Source organism: Mercurialis annua, linkage group LG2 (assembly GCF_937616625.2).
Source record: "Mercurialis annua linkage group LG2, ddMerAnnu1.2, whole genome shotgun sequence".
NCBI classification, from domain to species: Eukaryota; Viridiplantae; Streptophyta; class Magnoliopsida; order Malpighiales; family Euphorbiaceae; genus Mercurialis; species Mercurialis annua.
In genome coordinates this window covers 3,078,448-3,099,163 of record NC_065571.1, presented here as the reverse complement: position 1 = coordinate 3,099,163, position 20,716 = coordinate 3,078,448, and the positions used below count along the sequence as shown (strand labels likewise).

The following is a 20,716-nucleotide window of genomic DNA, read 5'->3' as shown; positions in this document are numbered from 1 at the left end:
AATTTGTGCGTAAAAATCAACTAACTCGCATATAACTATTATGACCAATTAAAAACAATAGTTTCTAATTAATTTTTAAATTGGATTACCGCAGTTTGCGAATATATATGTTTTAAAGGCTATTTAGCCTAAAACTAAAGAAATTTTTTTCCGTCCAACTAAAATTACTAAGGATGAATTAATCGATTATAATGAATAAATTCAAAAACCGCGATGATCCGGTTTGCTCGATTATTGTATATAGTAACATTTGTTTTTACTAATGTAGCCAACAGAAGAGAGCAATAAACATTAGAAATGGGACCCCAAATGTCTGATTTTCCACAGCTCAATGTCCCTTATAACATGGAGCAAATTATGGCACCCTTTCCCCTTCTATTCCACCTCTCTTCTTCCATTTATTTCCTCTTCCACCAAACAAACAAAACAAACCCTTTTTTTCCTAAATTAAACTGCACTATTATTACAAACATTTTATGTTCAACTACTAACATTTTTGCCCTAATTTAGACATATGAGATGGAGATTGAATCAGTGAAGTGTGAGTGTTGTGGTCTGAAAGAGGATTGTACTCAAGATTATATCACTGAAGTTAAGACCAAATTTAACGGTAAATGGCTCTGTGGGCTATGTTCTGAAGCAGTTAGAGATGAAGTGAGTAGAGGTAAGAAGCAGTTTGGTATGGAAGAAGCAGTGAGAGCTCACATGTCTTTTTGTGGTAAATTTAACTCTAATCCTGCTGTTGGAGTTGCTAATGGTATGCGGCAGATGCTTCGAAGAAGGTCGGGTGATTTGTCATCGCCTTCTTCTTCTTCGCCTTCTTCTGCTAAAAAATTCGGTAGATCAGCGAGCACGAGACTCTACTGATGGCTTATGATGCACGGAAACTTTGAAAAAGCTGTGTTTTCCACTAAAACTTTGCGGAGACTGTGTTTTTTCATTTTGGAAATGTTTTCGCATCCGAAATTCCCCCGGAAAGATGAAATTTTTTGGACTTTGAACTAAGAAAGATGAAAATGAAAAGGGCTTTTCCTTTGCTGATATTTTAATTATGGAATTTTTCTTGTATTTGTACAGGCTCAAATTAAGGAGGTTTCTTTCTTAATTTTATTTTTTAGCCTCTTAACAAGTACGAATATGGTATGCTTTTCTTTTTCTCTTTTTTCTTTCCTAAATTAAACATAACATTTTGATGAGAATTTTTTTTTCTGAACATGTGTTTTTGGAATTGAACCGCAGCCTAACAGAGTGCTGCTAAACGCTTATATCATTTGAACAATAGTTCATTTGTTAATTTTAATTATTATGATTATGAATTAGTCAAGTGTTCAATGGAAAAAATGCTTCAATTTTCTATTTTCTAACTAATTACTAGAGCAAATGCTTCAATTTTCATATCATTGACACTTTCAGTATGATGAAGGTTTTAAAATCGAGTAATTTTGGTTTTCCTGATGATGCCAATTTTTTATTTTTTTTCATCTGGTTCTGTTATATTTCAGAAATCAAGAGAATCATCAACCATCTTAACTTTTCCATATTAAAATACAACAATAAAGGTCAACTTCCCACTACACCTAGAAATTACTATTTCAGTTTTCAACACTATGCCCTAAGCAATTTTTTTTGTCTTTTTCAACTGTAACTCATAAGCAATTTACTTAATTATTACCATTATAAACCAAAGTTTAATTTTTCCACAATGAGTGGTATTATTGGTTACTTATAACAAAAAAAAATTGACAAAAAATGAGATGCCTGCAATGTATGACTTCATCTTCTAGCTAAGATTGTGGGGATCATTATGGAGATGTGACCCATAATTGCAAAAATTGATTAAGGAGAAGATTAGTTGAACTTATAGCTAACTAGGTCCCCATAATCAAGAAATAAAATATGAAAAAAGGGATTAATTAAACTTTTAGCTAGCTAGGTCCCCATAATCAAGAAATAAAATATGAAAAAGGGATTAATTAAACTTATCGCTTCATAGGTCCCCATAATCAGGAAATAAAATATAAGAAGAAAGGGATTAATTAATGGCAAAAGCCATAATGGGGTCCCTTGTAATTGAATCCTCCGACTATTTTATAACTAAAGTTGGAGGACCCAAATACAGAAAAAGTAAAAGCTTAGGGACCCGATGATGAGTTTTGCCTAAATTATATGGTGACTTGTAACATCAATATATATTCAATTATTCATACATGTTGGAGAAGATCTTGAATTCCCAACAGTCCAAGATGGTGTTAATTATGTAAAGACTAAAATTATCCACTAGTAATCATGTTCCATGTGATTAATTTACCTAAAAGAAGTATTTAAATTAAAATCTTTACTAATTAGTCAAAATGGATATAATTGGTAATTTGATTTCTTAATTTTATTGTACACAAAAGAGTATACTCATAAACACCATCATCTAGTTCCAATCCAACCGTTAATTAGATGCCTGATAAGCTAGGGAAAAATAACAATCGAGTTTTCTTTTTCTATCTTTTTGGTCCAAATTTAGTTTTAATATTTTTTGCCATCATTTTATTGTATGATCTTGTGTGGCAACTTAAGAGCCTCAAGCTAGGAGAGATTGACTTCTCATCAAAAATATTTGGAATATATATGTTATATTATTTGTTGATTTTATTAGTAACACATGTATCATCTAGTTTATGTCAAATAACATTAAAAATTTGTGGGGATTCCTTAGAGATAACACATCCTTTTACGTGCCCAATTCCAAGGATTGAGATCATGTATGATGGAATAGTATAGCCTACTTTTAATTATTTCAAAACCTTTCATTCTTTCTCTATTATACTCTCCAATTAGAAAGAAATTCATAATCAGTTGAATTACTTTTTTTTTAACATAATGATAATTTCATTAATATTAGACAAAACGTACAATACATTCCCAAAAGGAAGAAAATACAAAATATAGAAATTACAGGAAAATATTCCACATGAAGAACAAATACTGAAATTTCACATCCCAGCTAAACAAACAATTGAGAGGTATCAAATGAATCATGCTCGTTGTGAGGTCCAAATCCACTGAGGGGTAGAAAAACCGGCGATTTACCGAGACTCAACTGATTGTAATGATCTCTGATGAGGATGGTAGCGTTGATTGCAGAGATCCAACTCCCTTGACCGCAAAACTCGCATCTCTACTCTAATCGGTGAAGAAATACAAATCTTAAATTAGGTTAGACTAGATCTAACCTAACTAATACACAAAACTATAAAAATTCTAGCACTAAACCAAAAATGGCCAAGAGATAAACTAAAGAAGACTAAAACTAGAAATAAACTATATAGAAATTAAATAGAAACCATAAGACCATAAAACAACTGAATTACTTTATTACATATTATCGAAGAATAATTAATATCAACCTTATGTTTAGGTCAATAATACCCACAAATATAGTATATCTTAATTCATGTCTACATTAACATTTTTTCAAAAATTCAATATTCTATATCTTGCATTGTCAAGTTTTAATTTGCATTTAAATAAGCGCAGCAAATTAGTAGGCCGTGATTCAATTCTTCCCACAAACGATTTTAGGTAATTAATCTTGAAGATCACTGAACTTTCGAGTTTTTTTTTATTTCAGTCATTAAACAATTTTTTTTCATTTTGATCACTGAACTTTCATTTTTTTTCATTTTGGTATTTTCCGGGCAAAAATGCTTAGGTGGCAGCCGGAATTAATTTTTTTTAACCTGAAAAGTTGCTATATATGCAATATTTGATCCAAAAAGTCATTTTCAAAGTGAAATTATGTATGTGTGATAAATTTTCAAAGTAAAATTTGTAAAATCCGGATGTCACATGTCAACTTCCGGCTGCCACCTAAGCATTTTTGGTCTGCAATACCAAAAAAAAATGAAAGTTCAGTGATCGAAATGAAAAAAAATAGTTTAGTGACTGAAATGAAAAAATTCGAAAGTTCAGTGATCTTCAGGATCAATTACCCAACGATTTTCCTTCCCAATTATCATTTTTTTTTTTGCATTTAATCCATTTTAATTTCACTTAATTTCAATATTCAGATGAATAATATTTTAAATAATTTTAATTTACATTCAATTGGAGTTAATTTAAAATATCATTATTTTTAAATTATAAAATTCTTTATAAGAAAACGATAAATAGTTTTTTAATTCGTTACGATATGATGCAAACTTTTATGTAGAATTTTTCCATTTGCACAGCTAGCTTTTATTATTTAAATGACCATAAATTTTATTGTTAGATTAAATAAATATAAATAAATACTGCTGTTGTAACAAAAAAAGCTGCTGATTTTATTTTGCAGTTTTTTAAAAACAACAGTTTTAAGGAAATAAATTTTGAAAAGTCTTGGGGGTATTTCTGCTGCAGTCACGTAGCATTGTAATACAAATGAAAACCTAATTCGCCACGTCATAAGACCGTTGGCAATTCAAATTTGAAAACCGTCCTATCCGCTTAAACCCACCGTCATTCCAAGAAATAAATAAAAAAAACTCAACCACAAACAAGAATCAAGAACAAATCAAAACAAGAAATGAAATCAAATCAAGCGGCAGCTTCATCTTCCTCAAAATCCACCAATTCTTCCTCCACAACAATGGAAGACAGAGACAGCTGTTATTATCCAGGCTGCAAAAAAGACGCCAATTGCAACTGTGAAATTTGCTTAGCAAGCATCAATGCCACTCTTGACCTAATTCAAAACTCTTCCCTCACTAAGCTCTCCGTTTCGCGTCCTAAAATCGCGAGCACTCCTGTTTCATTTCGTCCTTCGATTTTGTCGACACCCAGTTCAAATTCTTTCACCGATTTGGACTCTCCACCCCTCAAATCAACGGCTAGGGTGAATTTTCGTGAGAAGAATGAGGAGGCGAAGAAGCCGAAGAAGAAGAGGGGGTCCGAGTGTGGATTTGGATGGTTCTTTTTGAGGTTGGTTTCCGGTTTGAGCTTGTTTTTTGTAGTGGAAACTGGGGTTTTACCAGAAATTTCTAGGGTTTTAAAGCCTGCGTTGTCTGATGATTTGGTGAGAAAAATTGGAGAGAGGTCTTGGGTTGTGCAAGATTTAAGTGGGAAATTGAGATTCTTGCAGAATGAATTTAACGGCATTGTTGATGACAAGAAGTTTTCGGATTGCAGCAATAAAGACTCAATTTGGAAAATCAATCAGGTTTAGATTCTGGACCTCAATTATGTTACTTGTCAATTTGATTTTAAATAATAAATTTCTGCATCACCCACCTTAAATTTTATATTTCGCCCACCATTTTAAAATTATTATAAAACATAAATTTTGCGGATCCTATAAAAAAATTCTGAGTGCGCCCAATTTGCAGGATGGTTTGCCGTTGAATTCACAATGCGTGTTGTACAAATCAGCAACGGAAGAGGTGAGAATTTGGGGCTGGCCTTTACAGACAGCAGGAATGATCAAAACAGGACTTTCTTCGCGATCATTTACTGTATTATCAGGCAGATTAACTGAGGTAACAACTAATAAACCGCCCCAAAGTTATCAATTTACAGACATGAGTTTTGCTAATCAATTTTCTTTTCTTTGTTTATTACGATCCAAAAGTGGTCAGATGGAGTAACCGGATACTCGGTTCGAAACACGAACAATTCTTGGGTTCACAAGAAACTGGGTTCATCAGTGGTCCAATTAGATCCGAGTACATGGGTTTTGGAGTATTCCCGGAGCTCGATCCTGGATTGTCCGAGCTTAGCTTCATCAGTAGCAGAGCTCATCAAGTGGTGGAGTTCAAGAGTGATAACAAGGATTAAGCAAGAATTCTGGTGGTTCTCAATTGTTGAAGACAGATATAGTAATTTTAGAGCACAAGACCATATCATGATCCCAACTTAACGGAACTGGCTGATATCAGATGCATTTTGTCTTAGATTTAGCTCTCATTTCTTGTGAGATAGGTTATTTCATATTTATTTCATTTTTTTTCTTCCTCTTGATTGAACATGGTTCTTTATGAAATGCCACAAGATGACAGAGTATCATGGTATGATGTTCAATCACTGAATTGTAAATGCTGAATTGATGCTATGATTTTTACTAAAGATAATTTGATTGTTTTAGTCTCTGTTTCAATAACAAAAGCTATACATCACACACAATGTTGCACATAAATTAAGGGAGTCCGACGTTTCAGCATTTTGTTTAAACTCTAAAACTCTATATTTACATCTTATAACTTGCATTCTTATGTTTCACTATTGCTTCCCCGTTTTTGTGCTACATAGCATTTCATGACTAAACAAGTTCATATATAGTGTATCCACTACATTCAATATAAGTTCATTTCGCCTTTCTAACTTGGCACCAAAGATCAAAAGAATATAGTTTCGTGTTTTTCAATAAAAACACCTATAATTTATCAATTTTGGGTCAGCATTAGAGTGTAAACTAGCCCGCAATTGACAAACTATTAAATTTTTGGTCCAAAACCACAAAAATGTACTCTTTTGATCTTTTTTGCCAAATTGAAAAGGTAAAATGAACCTTTCTTTGATGGCAATACTAATACCCATTACTACTACTCAAATCTGCCAAAGAAAAAGAAGTTTACCAGTAGTCATTGCAAGAGCACAAACCATGTTTGAAGTGGTGAAATCTAGTTCTATCTCTGATAACAATCTCTGTTTCATAAACCTTAGAGATCATTTTCATGAAGCAATGGCAGTCATCGCAAACCCTAAGATTCTTAACTATGCGTATGCACGACCCTTTTGCCCCACTTATCAGTCCATAAGAAAGGGCTAATTTCTCACTATGCCATAAAACCACTTCTTCTTTAATTTCCTCTTCTAAATCAACCAAAACACTACTTGTATTAGGACAGTAACCAACTAATTTTAACTTCTTAACCACCTCATCTAACTTCTCATAAATCTCATCTGCTTGTTCGTGTTTTCTATCTGCCACGGAGAATTCATGCACTCCGTTTGTTAGTTCTATTCTACTATATCCCCTTTCTTTTACTATGCCTCTCTTCTTCATCAAGTTTCTTAGTTCCCCAACATCTTGCCATTGTTTTTCCTTAGCGTAAACGTTTGATAAGAAAACAAGTGCTCCATCATGATCCGGTTCCAACTCAAGTACCCGTTTTGCAGCAAATTCTCCCAATTCAATCTCTCCGTGAACTCGACAAGCAGCCATCAGAGAACCCCAAATGACAACGTTAGGTGCCAAAGGCATTGTCTCCACAAGATTGAGTGCTTCTCTTATGAGCTTAGCTCGACCAAATAGATCGACCATGCAACCATAGTGTTCTTGTTTAGGAGTAATGTTATGTTCGTTAATCATTGATGCAAAGATTTTCTGGCCTTCTTCAACTAGACCTGCATGGCTACAAGCATAAAGCAAGCCAATAAATGTCACTGCATTAGGTTCAATATCTTCCACTTTCATTTGATGAAAGTAGTTTAGTGCATTGTGGGCATCCCCATGAATTGCAAAGGCATTTATCATACTAGTCCAAGATATCACATTTCTTCTTTCCATCTTCTCAAAAACTGCTGTTGCTGCTCCTAAACATCCACATTTGGCATACATATCCACAAGCGCATTGTTGACGGACAAAACTTTTCCAAACCCACTTTCGTCTACAATCCTATGGATCTGTTTAGCTTGATCCAGCACGCCGAGATGAGCACAAGCCGAGATTACACTCAGCATGGTAACTTCATCTGGTTGTACTCCTAAGATTTTCATCTCATTAAAAAGATTAATCGCTTCTTGAGGCTGATCACTCTCAGCATAACCAGAGATCATTACGCTCCAACAGATTAAATCCTTCTCGTAAATTTGATTAAAAATCAAGCGAGCATCTTCAATTTTTCCAACTTTTAAGTAGCCAGACACCATAGTAGTTGAAACAACCAAATTTCTAGATGACATATTAGTAAACAATTCTTTAGCCATATCCATACAACCACAACTTGCATACAAAGAGATTAAGCCGCTCACCAAATGAGGATCAAGCACAATATCATTCTCAATAAGGAAATTATGAACTTCTTTCCCATAGCTTAAATTCCCTGCTCGAGCACAAGCTGATATTATAGTAGAAAGCACCATCTTATCTGGCTCAACATTTGACCTTCTCATCTCTTCAAAAAGCTGCAATGCATCATCAAACAGTCCACTGTGACAGTACCTGTAAGAAAACAAACATCAGTCACAAAAAAAGACTTGATTTCAGAGACAAATAAAAAAATTGGCATAACACATATCTGGTCTCTGCAGTATCACACTTTTAACAATCGAGTCCCTGCACTAAAAAAACGTCCACTATGAATTTCTACACTATCAATTGCAACCACATGAGTACTTCCGTCCACTTTCGTTGAGTTCACTGAAGGGTGAAATTGATAGTGTAGGAATTCAATGCGGACGTTTTTCTTACTATAAAGACTCAAATCGTTAAAAGTGTGATTTGTATTAAAAAAACGTCCACATTGTATCCCTACACTATCAATTGCAACCGCATGAGTTCTTCCATCCATTTCCGTTAAAGATGAACTTAACAAAAATGGACGGAAGGACTTAAAGGATGAAATTGATAGTGTATGAATTCAATGCAGACGTTTTTTACTATAAAGACTCAATCGTTAAAAGTGTGATAGTGCAGAGACCCAGATATGCGTTCCGGCAAAAAGATTAATGGACTATATAAACCTACCCATTAATCATGACACTCCAACTAACAACATCTCTATAAGACATTTTATCAAACACTAATCTTGCCTCCAAAATCTTCCCACACCCAACATACAAACTCATCAAACCCGTTTGCAAAAACGGGTCTTTATCAAAACCCAACTTAGCAACAGCTCCATGAATCTCCATTCCTTCATTTACAGCACCAACTTTTGCAGCAGCTTGAAGAAGAAAAGGAAAACTAAACCTATCCAAACCAAATAATCCATTCTCCCTTATCTTTACATACAGTAAAAGAACAGTTTCGGGTTTGGAGCTCCGAGATAAAGCCCGTAAGAGGTTGTTGGAGAGGGGAGGGTGGGGAGTCGAGGGGAGGTGGTTAAAGACTGAAAGGGCATAACTGAGGCTGGAGATGGAGGAAGAAGAAGAGGAAATAATGAGTTTGAGAAGGATAGAGTGGGAAAGATTGGAGCGGAGAATTTGGGCATGGATTTGCTTGAGGCAGTAGAGAGAAGCGGACGGTGAAGAAGATGAAAGAAATGGAAGTAAAGTGGCGTTGATGGTGGTTGAATTTAGAGGGAGAGGAGTGGTGGGTGAGGTTACTATACTTGACATTGGTTCTAATTCTACGGCTATGTGAGGATTTTGGGTTTTGGAAGAAGTAGGATGAGTTTGGCTATTCGACCTCAAACTTGACATACTCCAATTATATCTCGGTTAATTATATCTCGAACCGACATTCAATATCATTTAGGCTATGTTTGGTTCGTGTAATAGAATAATATGGAATAGAATAGTTATTCTATAAAGAATGAAATAGCTATTATTTATTTTTAAGAGGAATAGTTATTTTACAAAATCATGAAATAACAATTACATAGAGTTACTATTTCATGAATTAAAATAAAAAATAATTATTTAATACGAAATAGCTATTTTATTTCGAATCTATTACATGAACCAAACATGGCCTCAGAGAAGCTCATAAGACTCGTGAATTTAGACGAATTTAAACTACTCTCTTCTTTTAGCCTTTGAACAAAAAAACCACCCTCTTCTATATATAACATAATAATCAATTTTTTTATTATATTATACTTTTAAATTTAGTCATGTTAATCGTTTAAATTTTAAATATTATAGTAAAATAAAATAAAATAAAATTCATCGAATATTTATATCTTTTAATAATTATTTTTACTTTTATTGAACCCCAAGCTAAATTTCAAACTCGCATAACACATTCGACCTCGAGCTTTTATAACACGAATAATTGTACAGCATAACGGTTGCGCCATGTCATTCGTACAACAAAACAATGAGGCGTTAGCTATGTGTAAATGTTTAATGATAAAAAAATAATAAATAAAGATTTCCTATCGCAAATGTTTATCTGCTTGTTGTAAAAATGATGTGGCACATCCGTTGTATTAGATAAACATTCGTATAACGCACATTCCAATTTGAGCTTGGCCTTATTCAGGCCAGACCCGGCCCGGCCCGTTAATCCCCCAAAATTTCACCTTTTCGCGTCCAAAAACTAGAAAACCAAATCGCTGCTATTTTTCTATAGAAATTGAGATCAAAAGAAGAGTATTGAAGCAAATGGGGGAAGCGTTAGTTCATCTTGAACAAGTCTTGAGATCGCAGGTAAAACTTCTCATCTCCGCTCAATTTTTCTTTTTCTGTTTTGTTTTTACATTGATTGCAAAAAATGAGGTCACAAACACCTCGTATAATCCCTAAAATTTAATTTTCCCCCCTTTCACTAGCTTGCATCAATAACATCAGCAAGGAATTTGAATTTTTTTTCTTGATTTTGTAGGGAATTGTGTTATATTCTAATTTAATTTTGTTTGTTTGGATAGGATAATTTGACATCTGAAGAAGTAAATGTACTTCTGACATGTAAATCTAAGGCTATCAGAGAATTTACTAGTGGAGCTCTTATTGGAGGCTCTGTTGCATTAGCAGGTAAATTCATTTTTATTTCAGTTTTTTAAGTTTTGAACCGAAGGTTTTAGATTATTCTTTCTAATTAGGTACTACAATACATTGATCATTAAGGTTAACTTAAGCCTACTATTAATTCCAAGAATAATTATTCAATGCAACGGTTATGCCAAACTATTTACCGACTAGCTAGGTAGCACGGACACGGACACGGATACGGGGAAACGGGACACTTGGACACGGCGAAACAGTATAATTTTAAAGTTTCCTATGTATAAAATGAAGTTTCGTGTCCGAAACGTCAAGTATCCGAAATGTTTCCGAAACGGGAAACGTCGATTGAATGAAGTGTCCGTGCTACCTAGCCGACTAGTGATGCTTGCAGCGTAAACATCTTTTATTTCTTATGAAGGACGGTAGTATGTGATGTATGATTTTTATTTTTTTTGTAGTTGCTGTTTCTTTATTGTAAAATTTTAAACTATGTTTTGCTGATAATTTCCGGCTTCCAGCAGCAACATGGAAGCTAAGTAACTTTGCTCGAGCCTATCTTTCAGTAGGTAGTATACTTTCATTTATCTGTCTCATCTCATCCACTTAAGCTGAATGCTAATGTCAGTTTGAATCACTGTTGTTATTGAAGCTTAACAAGGCTGACCTTATATCAGGAGCTGCTGCTATCGCTGGGATGCGGGGATTTAACAGGTCCCTGAATTCTTGTGTTGATCATATTCTTGATCTGGATGGAAGTAGGATCCAGAGGGAGCTAGCAAACATGTAGGTTTATTCATATTATTCTTTCTTATAAGTACTATCCTTGTGGGATTATTCAAAATCCTGCAATAGATTAAGATTTTACTGGTTTAAACTACTAGATATGCTGACAAGGCATATGTGCTCTTCTAAGCTACTAAACAGGCCCAAAGCAACTTGTTTAGACTTATAACATAAGGGCCGAATGCATATCTGCACACTGGACTTTAGTTTTTGGGTCGCTTCAACTCTTCAAGTTTTGATTATTTTATAAGCTGTTAATGAGGAGGCAACTTAATTTTATGTCGATGCTTCTATTTCTTGATCATAACTTGTTTAATCAATTAGCATAGAACCGTTTTGCTCCTTTCCTCCAGCTTTCAGCAATATTCTCTCTTTCATTTTGTTTTTTTGAGCTAAAAATTTTCTGAGGAAATATTTTATGCTGATGATATTCAATTGACAGTATTGTGAATAAACACCAGGATGATCCTTGGACCATGCGGCGTCTGAATAGGCACTTCTATCAAGAGAGAGTTTTTGATGACTCAAGCTCGGATAAACCAATAATAAGATGGCGTTATCGAAACTTCTTCGGGGAAAATGTTGGTCATGCTCAAAGTGAAAACGATGGTGACTCTATGGGCGATCCACATGTCTCCGGCAATGACTCTGACAGCAGAAAGGCACCTGCAGAATCCAAGCAAGTTCGTGTAAGCATGATAACCATATTTTAACAAATGATCGCTAGCAAATAACAAAAGAGCACATTTATCCTTCAATATTGCTTTTGTGTTGAACTGAAATATGAAACCAGCCTTTCTATCAGATTTCTCATTTGAAAATTTGTCATGAAATTTGAGTTTTCATAGTCGCTGATATATCTTATTTTTGTAGATGAATCATGATGCTGATGTGATGGAAGACCCCCTAGATAGTATTTTCGGTCGTATGGCTGCAGTGGAGGAGATAAAGCACCGAAGCTCCTCAAGCACACCTGCCAAAGCAAATACTCGTAGTCACAACAGAAGAGCTCACCGCAGGCGTCGGCTGCACCATCATGAATCTTTAGGCTTGAAATATGCACAACCAGAACTAACTTGATGAATATTTTGGAAAAAACACTAAGGAAGAATTGCAGCAAATGCCAAAGGGTAACTTGTGTTTATTGCAGTGATAATCTTCCTATTGGCAAACTTAATTATCTGGCGAACTACTTACTTTTGTCTACACTTTTCCGGTAAAGTATAATCTGGAACTTTGTTGGCCTCTTTGGTAGAATCAGTTGGGGGGTCGCGGTCGTTTGTCCTGTAGGGATGTCACCTATTCGAGTCCGCTTATCTCCAATAAATTATCGACATGATAATATATGTATGACGAACGCAAGGAAAATTCAAGTTTCCTGTGTTCATAGTCATAGTAGATATGCCGGTGAAACAGTGAACTTACAAATTCCGGCATGGGTCTTGATTGTAATATTTAGTGCTGAAGTGGGTGATTTAATTTTGTTAGACTAGTTACTGAGGGCAGCTAGCCTAGGGGATGATCACTTACCGTGCAAGTAAAGTAAAAGAAGCAGAAATTACAGCAATTTCAGGACCCTACCACACGCGCTTGGCCAAAATCATTCTCAATTCAATATTTAAACCAAAATACATACTGATAATTACTATAATCTCCTTGACCATAGGTTTGACTTACTACTTTTCTCTTTAATTTTAAAAAATTACTAATCTTCTCTTATGCAACAGGCACCGTGTGTTAGACTTTTAAGCTTTTTATTACTCTCCCCATTCCATTTTAATTGTCGTTTAAGAATTTGCATAAAGTTTATGGAATGCATTAATGGATATGTAGAATACAATACTGTCCCTATAGTAACTCGCCTAATTATTAATTGGCTTTAGTTTATTATAGAAGTATTGTGAAATCAGTTGGGAGCATATAGAGAAAGTTAAAACTTAAAACGTCATACGATTTGGAACACTTGTACATTTTTACCTAAAACATCAATTAAAGTGGAACGGAGGAAGTAAAATATTAAGAAGAATATAAACTTTTTAAAATACACGGAATGGTAATTTTTTAAAATTTATGGAAAAATAATAATTGTTATATAAATTATGAGATAATAGTAATTAACTCAAATAAATCTTAAAATAATAAATCGAGGTCGAGGCTTTGAGATGGTCTATGAGTTAAGCATAAACACCATAGCCATTTTAGGAAGCATCATGGAAACTTCATTTATTTGTCTTCATGTGGTTTATGACATCTTTGTTCTCATCACAAAATTGTATTTTCTCATTTGGATAATTTTTTTTGATGTTTTATTTTAGTTGATAATTTTTATTTATATATAATATTTTTATTAACTATTTATATTTTAATTTTTAATAATTTTTTAAAAGATACTGAAATGTAAAGTATTTAATGTATTGAAACATAATGTTATACGAAGTTTTTTTTTTCTTTCTCAAAGGCTAAAAATTTTCATTGATAAAATGAAAATTACATAAATGAATAGTTCTTCAACAAATTGAAGAGCTAATCTAGAATAATGATGAGAGCTGTTTGATACAGTCATCGAATAGGGCTTTTCCAACCATCAAAAGGTTACCCAAATACATAAATATTGAAAATACGATCTTGAAACCGCTTGATTCTTGAAACCGCTTGATTCTTGAAAGCTAGATCTCTTGAAAATTCATGTTTTCCGATCTTCATCTTCAAAAAGATAAATTTTTACCTCACAACACCTCCAATCATCAAGAACATTCAACAAAAACTTCAACAAGTCTTAATAAAATTCTAGATCTAGAAAATTTTTAAATCTAAAAATACATAAATATAAAGAAAGCCGTAGAAATAGTAATAATTTGGGCGGAGAGAAGATGATTTTCCGATTAAAATCGGAAATCACCTTCTCCCACCCTCTACAAGATTAAAATGAAAAAAAAGTTTTAGAGAGAAGGGAGAGCTTTTTCTTTAGAGAGAGTGAAGAAAAAACTTTTATGTTATACGAAGTTTAGATGGAATTTTGTGTTTTTTCTTTAGGAATAGGGTGACACATAATTTGGTTAAATAGAGTTGTCCAAGAATCCTTTTATGCTAATAAGAAGTAAGCAAGATCATCACTATTGAAAAGGCAGTTAGGCCTTAACTAAAGTACTAATTATATATTATTTATATAAATTTTAAAGTTCTGAAATGGATTATCTACATGATCAATTATGCATGGCACATCCATAACTAGTTTATGGAATATATTTTTTTTGAACGTGGAATATTTTAACCTCAAAGGGCAGTTAGTTCTTACTTAATCCCGCTTCATGAATTTTCCATGCACCTACCTAATAAGGTGTTAGAAAATCTAACACAATTTTTTTTTTATTATTATTTTCTCTTTCTTCTCATTTCTCTAACACCTCATTGGATAGGTCCATGAATTTTTCATGGACTAGGTTTAGGTAAGAACTTTCCGTGGGTATGACCTTACTACTTCTTTTTGTCTCTACAGAATTCAACAAAGTTCATTTCACTCCTTTTTGACACAAAATATCACAATTGTCCAAATTGACCGGTTTGAACTAATAAATCCACAGTTTAATAAAATTGGATCATTTTGTCTCTTTATATATAAATATTTCGGCGCTATTATTTTTCAACATAAGGTAAAACGGACAAAGTTTACCAAATTGTAAGTATTTCTGTTCAAAAATATAAATTTGAACACGTTTAATCTTTTGTGCCAATTTGAAGGGGTAAAAATGACCTTTTTTGCTAAATTTTTTTAACAAATCTTATATCTTGAAAAAAAAAAGTAAAATTTATATACATTTAATTGAATTTGCATTCTCTTCTTTTATGAGAACATTAATTTCATGAAAGTTTCTTTGAACCTAAGCTAGTGGCTTCTTCTTCCTCCAATTTGAAAATAAAGTCATTTGCTTTTAGAAAAATTTTGTTTAAATTTCCAAACCATTGGATTTTAAATTTTAAATTTTAAATTATAAGATCATCTCTTGCTTGTGAGTTTCTGACAAAATAAATATCTTTCTTATTTTTCTTTAATTTTCCTTATTGAAAAAAAGCCTATACAAGAATGGCATTTCCGTAGTTATATTTATATTTATAGGACAAAAAAGGGATAATCTTAGAAACCCAACCCTTTTATCTCTTCAGTGATTCTGCACTCCAAAAAGGAGGAGATTTCAAGAACAAATCCTTTTATTTTTATTTTCATTTTAATCCAAAGTTTTATTTCAAATTAAAAAAAAAAAAACATTTTCCAATCCCACAGAATATTTTATCTTGCAATCAATCTGGTGCACAAATACAATGAAGAAGAATCAATAAATATGCATATAAACACAAATTTCATCTTCAAGAACTCATTATTAGTAGGGTTCTATTCAAATCAAATCAAACCAAACCAGAACCAAGAACCACCACTCCTTCAATTTTCTTTATGATTACATTTTCATTTCTTGATTCCCTTCGAAAATCAAAATTACCCATCACCCAACGAATCTTTATCATCGTCTCCGTTCTTTTTCTATTAATTCTTGAACAATCTTGCCCAATTTTCTGTTCTTCTATAGCCAAGAACCGCCAATACCAAGAACAAGAAACCGCCATGAAGGTGCATCCGATGCCCAAGAAACGAAACAACATAACAATCCAGTTCTACACCGATCACCGGCGGGACCCAGATGGGTCCCACACCAAGAAGCTGAGGCGGCTACCCCACATCTTCAGCCGTGTTCTTGAGCTTCCATTCCGGTCGGATGCTGACGTGTCGGTGGAGGAAAACCCTGATTGTTTCCGATTTGTAGCGGAAACCGATGGTATTGGAGAAGTAAGGGCCCACACTATTGAAATCCATCCTGGGGTTACTAAGATTGTGATTAGGCCTAATGGGTATCTTGAATTGTCTTCGTTGGATGATTTGGAGTTGGATGTGTGGAGGTTTCGGTTGCCGGAATCGACGCGGCCGGAGCTTGCTAGCGCGGTTTTAACGGACGGGGAGTTGATTGTCACGGTGCCGAAGGGGGATGAGGAGGTGGAGGATAATAATGGAGAGTTTAGAGGAGGTATGGGTAATAATAATAATAGTAATAGTAATGCTAGGCTTGTGCTTGTACAGTGATGAATGGTGATCATATCATAATCTCTTCTAAATTCTAGCTTTTGGATTTTTGTTGAATGTTAATTGTGGAAGTTAGTTTTTTGAAGCTGTTTCATGTATGCATCTGGTTTTGTTATCAAATGAAGCATGATTTCCTTGAATATTCTTATTATTGTATTCTTTTTGCATAATGAGCTAGGTAGTGATGAGATTAAAGATTGAATTTTGATTATGCGAATTGGGTTCTAGTTGTTTTTTTATCATTGGAAAGGGAGAGCGCTTATGGGAGTAATTGAACCCACGACTTTGGCAAAATGATGCCTAGCGCTTATATCATTTGAGCTATAGTTCATTGGTGTTCTAGTTGTTGTTTTTGGTTTTGGTTAAGTTTGTTCTATTGATTGGTGAACGGTACGATTCTGTTCATAATTAAAATGTTGAAGATTAGATGAGTAGAATTGCAATAATTTGCATAAATTATAGAATTGTGTAGTTCTTTATTGAAAGGTGTTCTTTAGTTTCCTTAGGTTTTAACATAGGTTTGCATTTGTTTTACCTCCCACATATTCTGGTTTTGAAGAAAGCAAATTTCAGTGGAAGTCCTTTTTCTTGCCAATGTTTTTCGTGGAATATCTTTGTGTTCATTCTGATCTCAATTTTGATTGCATTTTAGAAATTTGGTTCACCGAAACACGTTGCGCTGCATTATTGCTGAAACTTTGTCATTTCTTCTCTTCTTGGTTAAAGAATATATGCCTTTTTCATCCACTAGGTTCTTTTTAAAGCCACCTATTCCTGTATTGAGCCTTACTACATAAACAGAAATGCTAACACGAAAATGAGAAACAGCAAACCATTAGTTTTTATAGGAGTATGTTATAAATATAGTTTTGGAGTTTTTTAAGCGAAAAAAATGAAACTTTGAAACATAGAACTCGAAAAGTTTTCATGTAACTTGGCGCATATATATACATAATATAATGTATTATTCATTTTGCACTTTAAATATGCCTCGTGAAATCTAGCATTTTAAGGTTTTGTAAAGTGATAAATTTATGTAATCTTCTCTGCTTTTTTTTATTGCCTATACAAAGTTTCAAGGGGTATGACTTATTTGTCTTCCTTTTTGATTCTTGATTGAATAGGTGATTCATATCACTGTCATGGAATGTCTTTATTGGTGCGTTATTTTTTGATACTGCTTTCTTTGATAGCTCTGCTAGTTTTAACATTATTTTAAGCTGATTTAGGTTTTGTATTTTCTGGATTAAATTGTTTTAGAATTTGTTTTTGGGACTAAATTGATTTAGATATTGTATTTTAGGACAAAATTTATGAAGTAAACTAGTTGATGACTCAGTTTGTGTAAATGTTCCTTTATTAAAGTTTCTTTCTGCTATCTGACTCTACTCCATTCTTTGAGCATATAATTTGGATGTCATCACTTTTTCGACGAATGGCCTTATCATCTAGCCTTTCAGCCTTTCTTTTTTTATCCTTGCCGAACTCGAAGAAAGGTTTTTGTGTGTATGTTGTGTTGCACCGAAACTTATCGAGTCTTATGTTTCAACGTTTCGTATTCAGTGTTATTTCTTTTCGGAGTTTCCATTTCCGTGCTACATCATATCATTCATGAGCATCATCCAGCTTGTTTTGCTTTTGCAGGATGAACTGTGGACTTGTACAAGCTAGTACTAGTATTGTGCAGCACTGATTGAATACCTTTTTTTTTTCCAATATTATTATTTAATTAAAAGATAAGATTGATACCCACGTTTTCTTCTTTAAAATGAGACATAAAGATGATAACCCTACGTGGATTTTCCAAGACTGGAATTTCTTATGCCAATACGGCAATGCCTTTTTATTTGCTTTCATTGTGACATATCAGAGAATTTCTTAAAGGGAAACCATCAATCGTCCATTTGAAACTTACATTCAACTAATTCTGTGCTGTATGGTCATCCTTTCAGATTCCACGATAAACCTTGGGTAGCATCATGTTCGCAACTCGAACTGCAAAATGCATGTGTCGAACATTGTTTTTAGGAGTTCATTCTTGTGCGCATATCTGAATTTATTCGGAAATACACCATCAAAGTTGATATGAAAATCATTTCTCAGACCTCGGTATAATCTTAGGTTTTCTGATTTTGAGAGTATGATTGAGAATCAATAATGTACTCGAGGGCAGCTGCCCCTGCTAGGAAGCTGAGTGTAAAAGACCTTGCAGAAATCCAAACTTTTTTAAAAGCTTTTAGAATATATTCTGGAAAACAATGAATTTTTTTTATATATATATTTTTGAATATTAAAAAAAGTGAAGAATACTTGGAAACTTTATTCAAAAATTTAAAATTGCTAGGATAGCCTTCATTATTTTCCATATCGTGAAGAAATGTAATACATATTTCTTCATTAATCCAGTAAAACAAAAAAGAGAAAACTCCAAAATATGGAAGACTTGACTTCTAATTATATTTATTCATTGCCTTTTATCAGTAGAAAAAGCCATAATATTATATTGGCCAAATGTCTAAAAAAGGTCACATCAGCGCCACGCAAGGCCCATATGAACAAAATTATATAGTTGAATATTATTAAGGGATTTTTAGACAAATACCTACCAAACACATACTTATTCTCAAAAATACCTTTTGACCACAACTAGTTGAAATTTACAGTTTGACCAATTTTTTTTATAAAAATACTTTTTTTATTTGCAATAATACGATTTCGGTTTCTAACAGTTTACTAACGGTTCACTAAATATTGTTTTAACTAGCAGTTTACTAACCGTTTACTAATAGTTTACTAAAGGGTAAATTAATTTACTAATTGTTTACTAACAGTTTCCTAACGTTTTACTAAAAAATAAATCAGACTCCTAAAATTTATAAAAAGAAAATAATGTAAAAAATTAAGTACATAATAAACAGGAAGTCATTTTGTCTTAGGATTTCAAATTGAAACATTCACAAAGTTTTGGAACTAACTCAAATTTTTAATTAACAATTCTGTTCCAACTAGCTTTAATCATAATCTCAGCCGGATCCAACCTCATTATTGTGGTTGTCGCTCCTCTTGTTGCCAGATTTCTCACCGCTCTCTGCACCTCCACCAGAAAATCCAACAATCGGCAACCCATTGCCGGCCCAGCAATCGACAACCCATCGCTGCCGTTGTTGAACCCATCGCCACCGCCGTCGAACCCATCAATTGACAACCCATCGCCGCCGCAGTCGAAACCATCAATCGACAACCCATCGCCGCCGCCGTCGAACCCATCAATCGACAACCCATCGCTGCCGCTGTCGAACCCATCAATCGACAACCCATCGTCGCCGCCATCGCCAGCAAACCCATAGATTCACAACTCGTCACCGTTTTAGCGGCAGCTTTACGATATAAAATACCTTTGTTATTGTTGGTTATGAGATTTCTGTACTTTTCAATATTTTGAGCGTAAAAAAATCAAGAAAAAACGTAAAGAAGAAGGGAGGAAGAAGACTGGTGTATTTTGGCAAGAGGATAAGCGCGTCTGTATTACTGAGATTAAATATGGATTTGGTCGTGGCTGATCTAATTTCCTCTATTATTAAAACGAAATCATGCGTTTCAGGACATTATATAAAATTGAAAGGTTTGAACTTTTGTGAAATTTTCATTAAAAGTTTGGCCTTTTTTGGTCATTTGGCCTATTACAATAAATAAATTAAAATGTGAATTTTTATTGGAGATGAATTGTAGTAACTCTTTAATAGGCACTCAAATATATTAACTTATAAATCATTGCTACCGCCTACATTTTTAGAATTAAGATCCTCAACTTCTATGAACATAAAAGGTCAAATTCATTTAATCTACATGCTTACTAAAAAATGGATAGTATAGATAAAAATATAATGCAAATTAAATGAGAGGATCTTATTTCACATTTCTAACATTTTATTATCTGTACATTATAAAATTCAACAATCATAATAATGTGTGTAGCCAGAAAATTTAAGAGAGTAAATCTTAATCAACAATTTTCACTAACTAACTTACGCCTCCGAGCAAGACCGGAGTAAGCGCCCGGCTCCGCCACTGGGTGACTGAAATTACCTTCTACCGGTTTAAAGAAACCTTTGCAATTTTCAATGAGATTTTCCAGCAAAAATCTTCCCCCCATTCGTCCAGGC

The 20,716-nt window shown here is 33.7% G+C and overlaps 5 protein-coding genes across 7 annotated transcripts; 4 read left to right on the top strand and 1 right to left on the bottom strand.

The window, feature by feature from the left end:
• The first annotated feature begins 315 nt into the window (after positions 1–315).
• On the top strand, positions 316–1,110 carry LOC126670196 (uncharacterized). Its single transcript, XM_050363866.1, has one exon. It carries the CDS (start codon positions 520–522, stop codon positions 865–867), a length of 348 nt encoding a protein of 115 aa, XP_050219823.1. The 5' UTR covers positions 316–519; the 3' UTR covers positions 868–1,110.
• A 3,313-nt stretch (positions 1,111–4,423) lies between these two features.
• Positions 4,424–6,111, top strand: LOC126670194 (uncharacterized). Its single transcript, XM_050363862.2, has 3 exons — positions 4,424–5,191; positions 5,358–5,507; positions 5,600–6,111. The coding sequence occupies exons 1-3, from the start codon at positions 4,559–4,561 to the stop codon at positions 5,885–5,887; spliced, it is 1,071 nt and encodes a 356-aa protein (XP_050219819.1). The 5' UTR covers positions 4,424–4,558; the 3' UTR covers positions 5,888–6,111.
• A 52-nt stretch (positions 6,112–6,163) lies between these two features.
• LOC126667480 (pentatricopeptide repeat-containing protein At4g14820) lies at positions 6,164–9,394 on the bottom strand. The gene is made up of 2 exons (XM_050360459.2): positions 8,718–9,394; positions 6,164–8,192 (listed from the first exon to the last, which is right to left on the bottom strand). The coding sequence occupies exons 1-2, from the start codon at positions 9,392–9,394 to the stop codon at positions 6,599–6,601; spliced, it is 2,271 nt and encodes a 756-aa protein (XP_050216416.1). The 3' UTR covers positions 6,164–6,598.
• An 842-nt stretch (positions 9,395–10,236) lies between these two features.
• On the top strand, positions 10,237–12,917 carry LOC126670195 (uncharacterized). Of its 3 annotated transcripts, none has more exons than XM_050363864.2 (6): positions 10,237–10,345; positions 10,564–10,669; positions 11,164–11,208; positions 11,317–11,425; positions 11,868–12,114; positions 12,299–12,917. In XM_050363864.2, the coding sequence occupies exons 1-6, from the start codon at positions 10,301–10,303 to the stop codon at positions 12,503–12,505; spliced, it is 759 nt and encodes a 252-aa protein (XP_050219821.1). In that variant the 5' UTR covers positions 10,237–10,300; the 3' UTR covers positions 12,506–12,917. The 3 variants fall into 3 exon arrangements, with proteins under 3 accessions (XP_050219821.1, XP_050219820.1, XP_050219822.1); XM_050363863.2 differs by having other exon boundaries at positions 11,161–11,208; XM_050363865.2 differs by lacking the exon at positions 11,164–11,208.
• Positions 12,918–15,587: 2,670 nt separating this feature from the next.
• On the top strand, positions 15,588–18,474 carry LOC126670423 (uncharacterized). The gene is made up of 2 exons (XM_050364145.2): positions 15,588–16,497; positions 18,198–18,474. The coding sequence occupies exons 1-2, from the start codon at positions 15,873–15,875 to the stop codon at positions 18,200–18,202; spliced, it is 630 nt and encodes a 209-aa protein (XP_050220102.1). The 5' UTR covers positions 15,588–15,872; the 3' UTR covers positions 18,203–18,474.
• Positions 18,475–20,716: the final 2,242 nt, after the last annotated feature.

Excerpts from the sequence above, each read along its gene's own strand:
- LOC126670196 (XM_050363866.1), top strand. The coding sequence starts at position 520 with ATGGAGATTGAATCAGTGAAGTGTGAGTGTTGTGGTCTGAAAGAGGAT.
- LOC126670194 (XM_050363862.2), top strand. The coding sequence starts at position 4,559 with ATGAAATCAAATCAAGCGGCAGCTTCATCTTCCTCAAAATCCACCAAT. Across the intron at positions 5,192-5,357 it reads CAATTTGGAAAATCAATCAG|GATGGTTTGCCGTTGAATTC; the intron begins GTTTAGATTCTG and ends CCCAATTTGCAG. Across the intron at positions 5,508-5,599 it reads TATCAGGCAGATTAACTGAG|TGGTCAGATGGAGTAACCGG; the intron begins GTAACAACTAAT and ends ACGATCCAAAAG.
- LOC126667480 (XM_050360459.2), bottom strand. The coding sequence starts at position 9,394 with ATGTCAAGTTTGAGGTCGAATAGCCAAACTCATCCTACTTCTTCCAAA. Across the intron at positions 8,193-8,717 it reads TGGAGTGTCATGATTAATGG|GTACTGTCACAGTGGACTGT; the intron begins GTAGGTTTATAT and ends GTTTTCTTACAG.
- LOC126670195 (XM_050363863.2), top strand. The coding sequence starts at position 10,301 with ATGGGGGAAGCGTTAGTTCATCTTGAACAAGTCTTGAGATCGCAG. Across the intron at positions 10,346-10,563 it reads AACAAGTCTTGAGATCGCAG|GATAATTTGACATCTGAAGA; the intron begins GTAAAACTTCTC and ends TTGTTTGGATAG. Across the intron at positions 10,670-11,160 it reads AGGCTCTGTTGCATTAGCAG|CAGCAACATGGAAGCTAAGT; the intron begins GTAAATTCATTT and ends TCCGGCTTCCAG.
- LOC126670423 (XM_050364145.2), top strand. The coding sequence starts at position 15,873 with ATGATTACATTTTCATTTCTTGATTCCCTTCGAAAATCAAAATTACCC.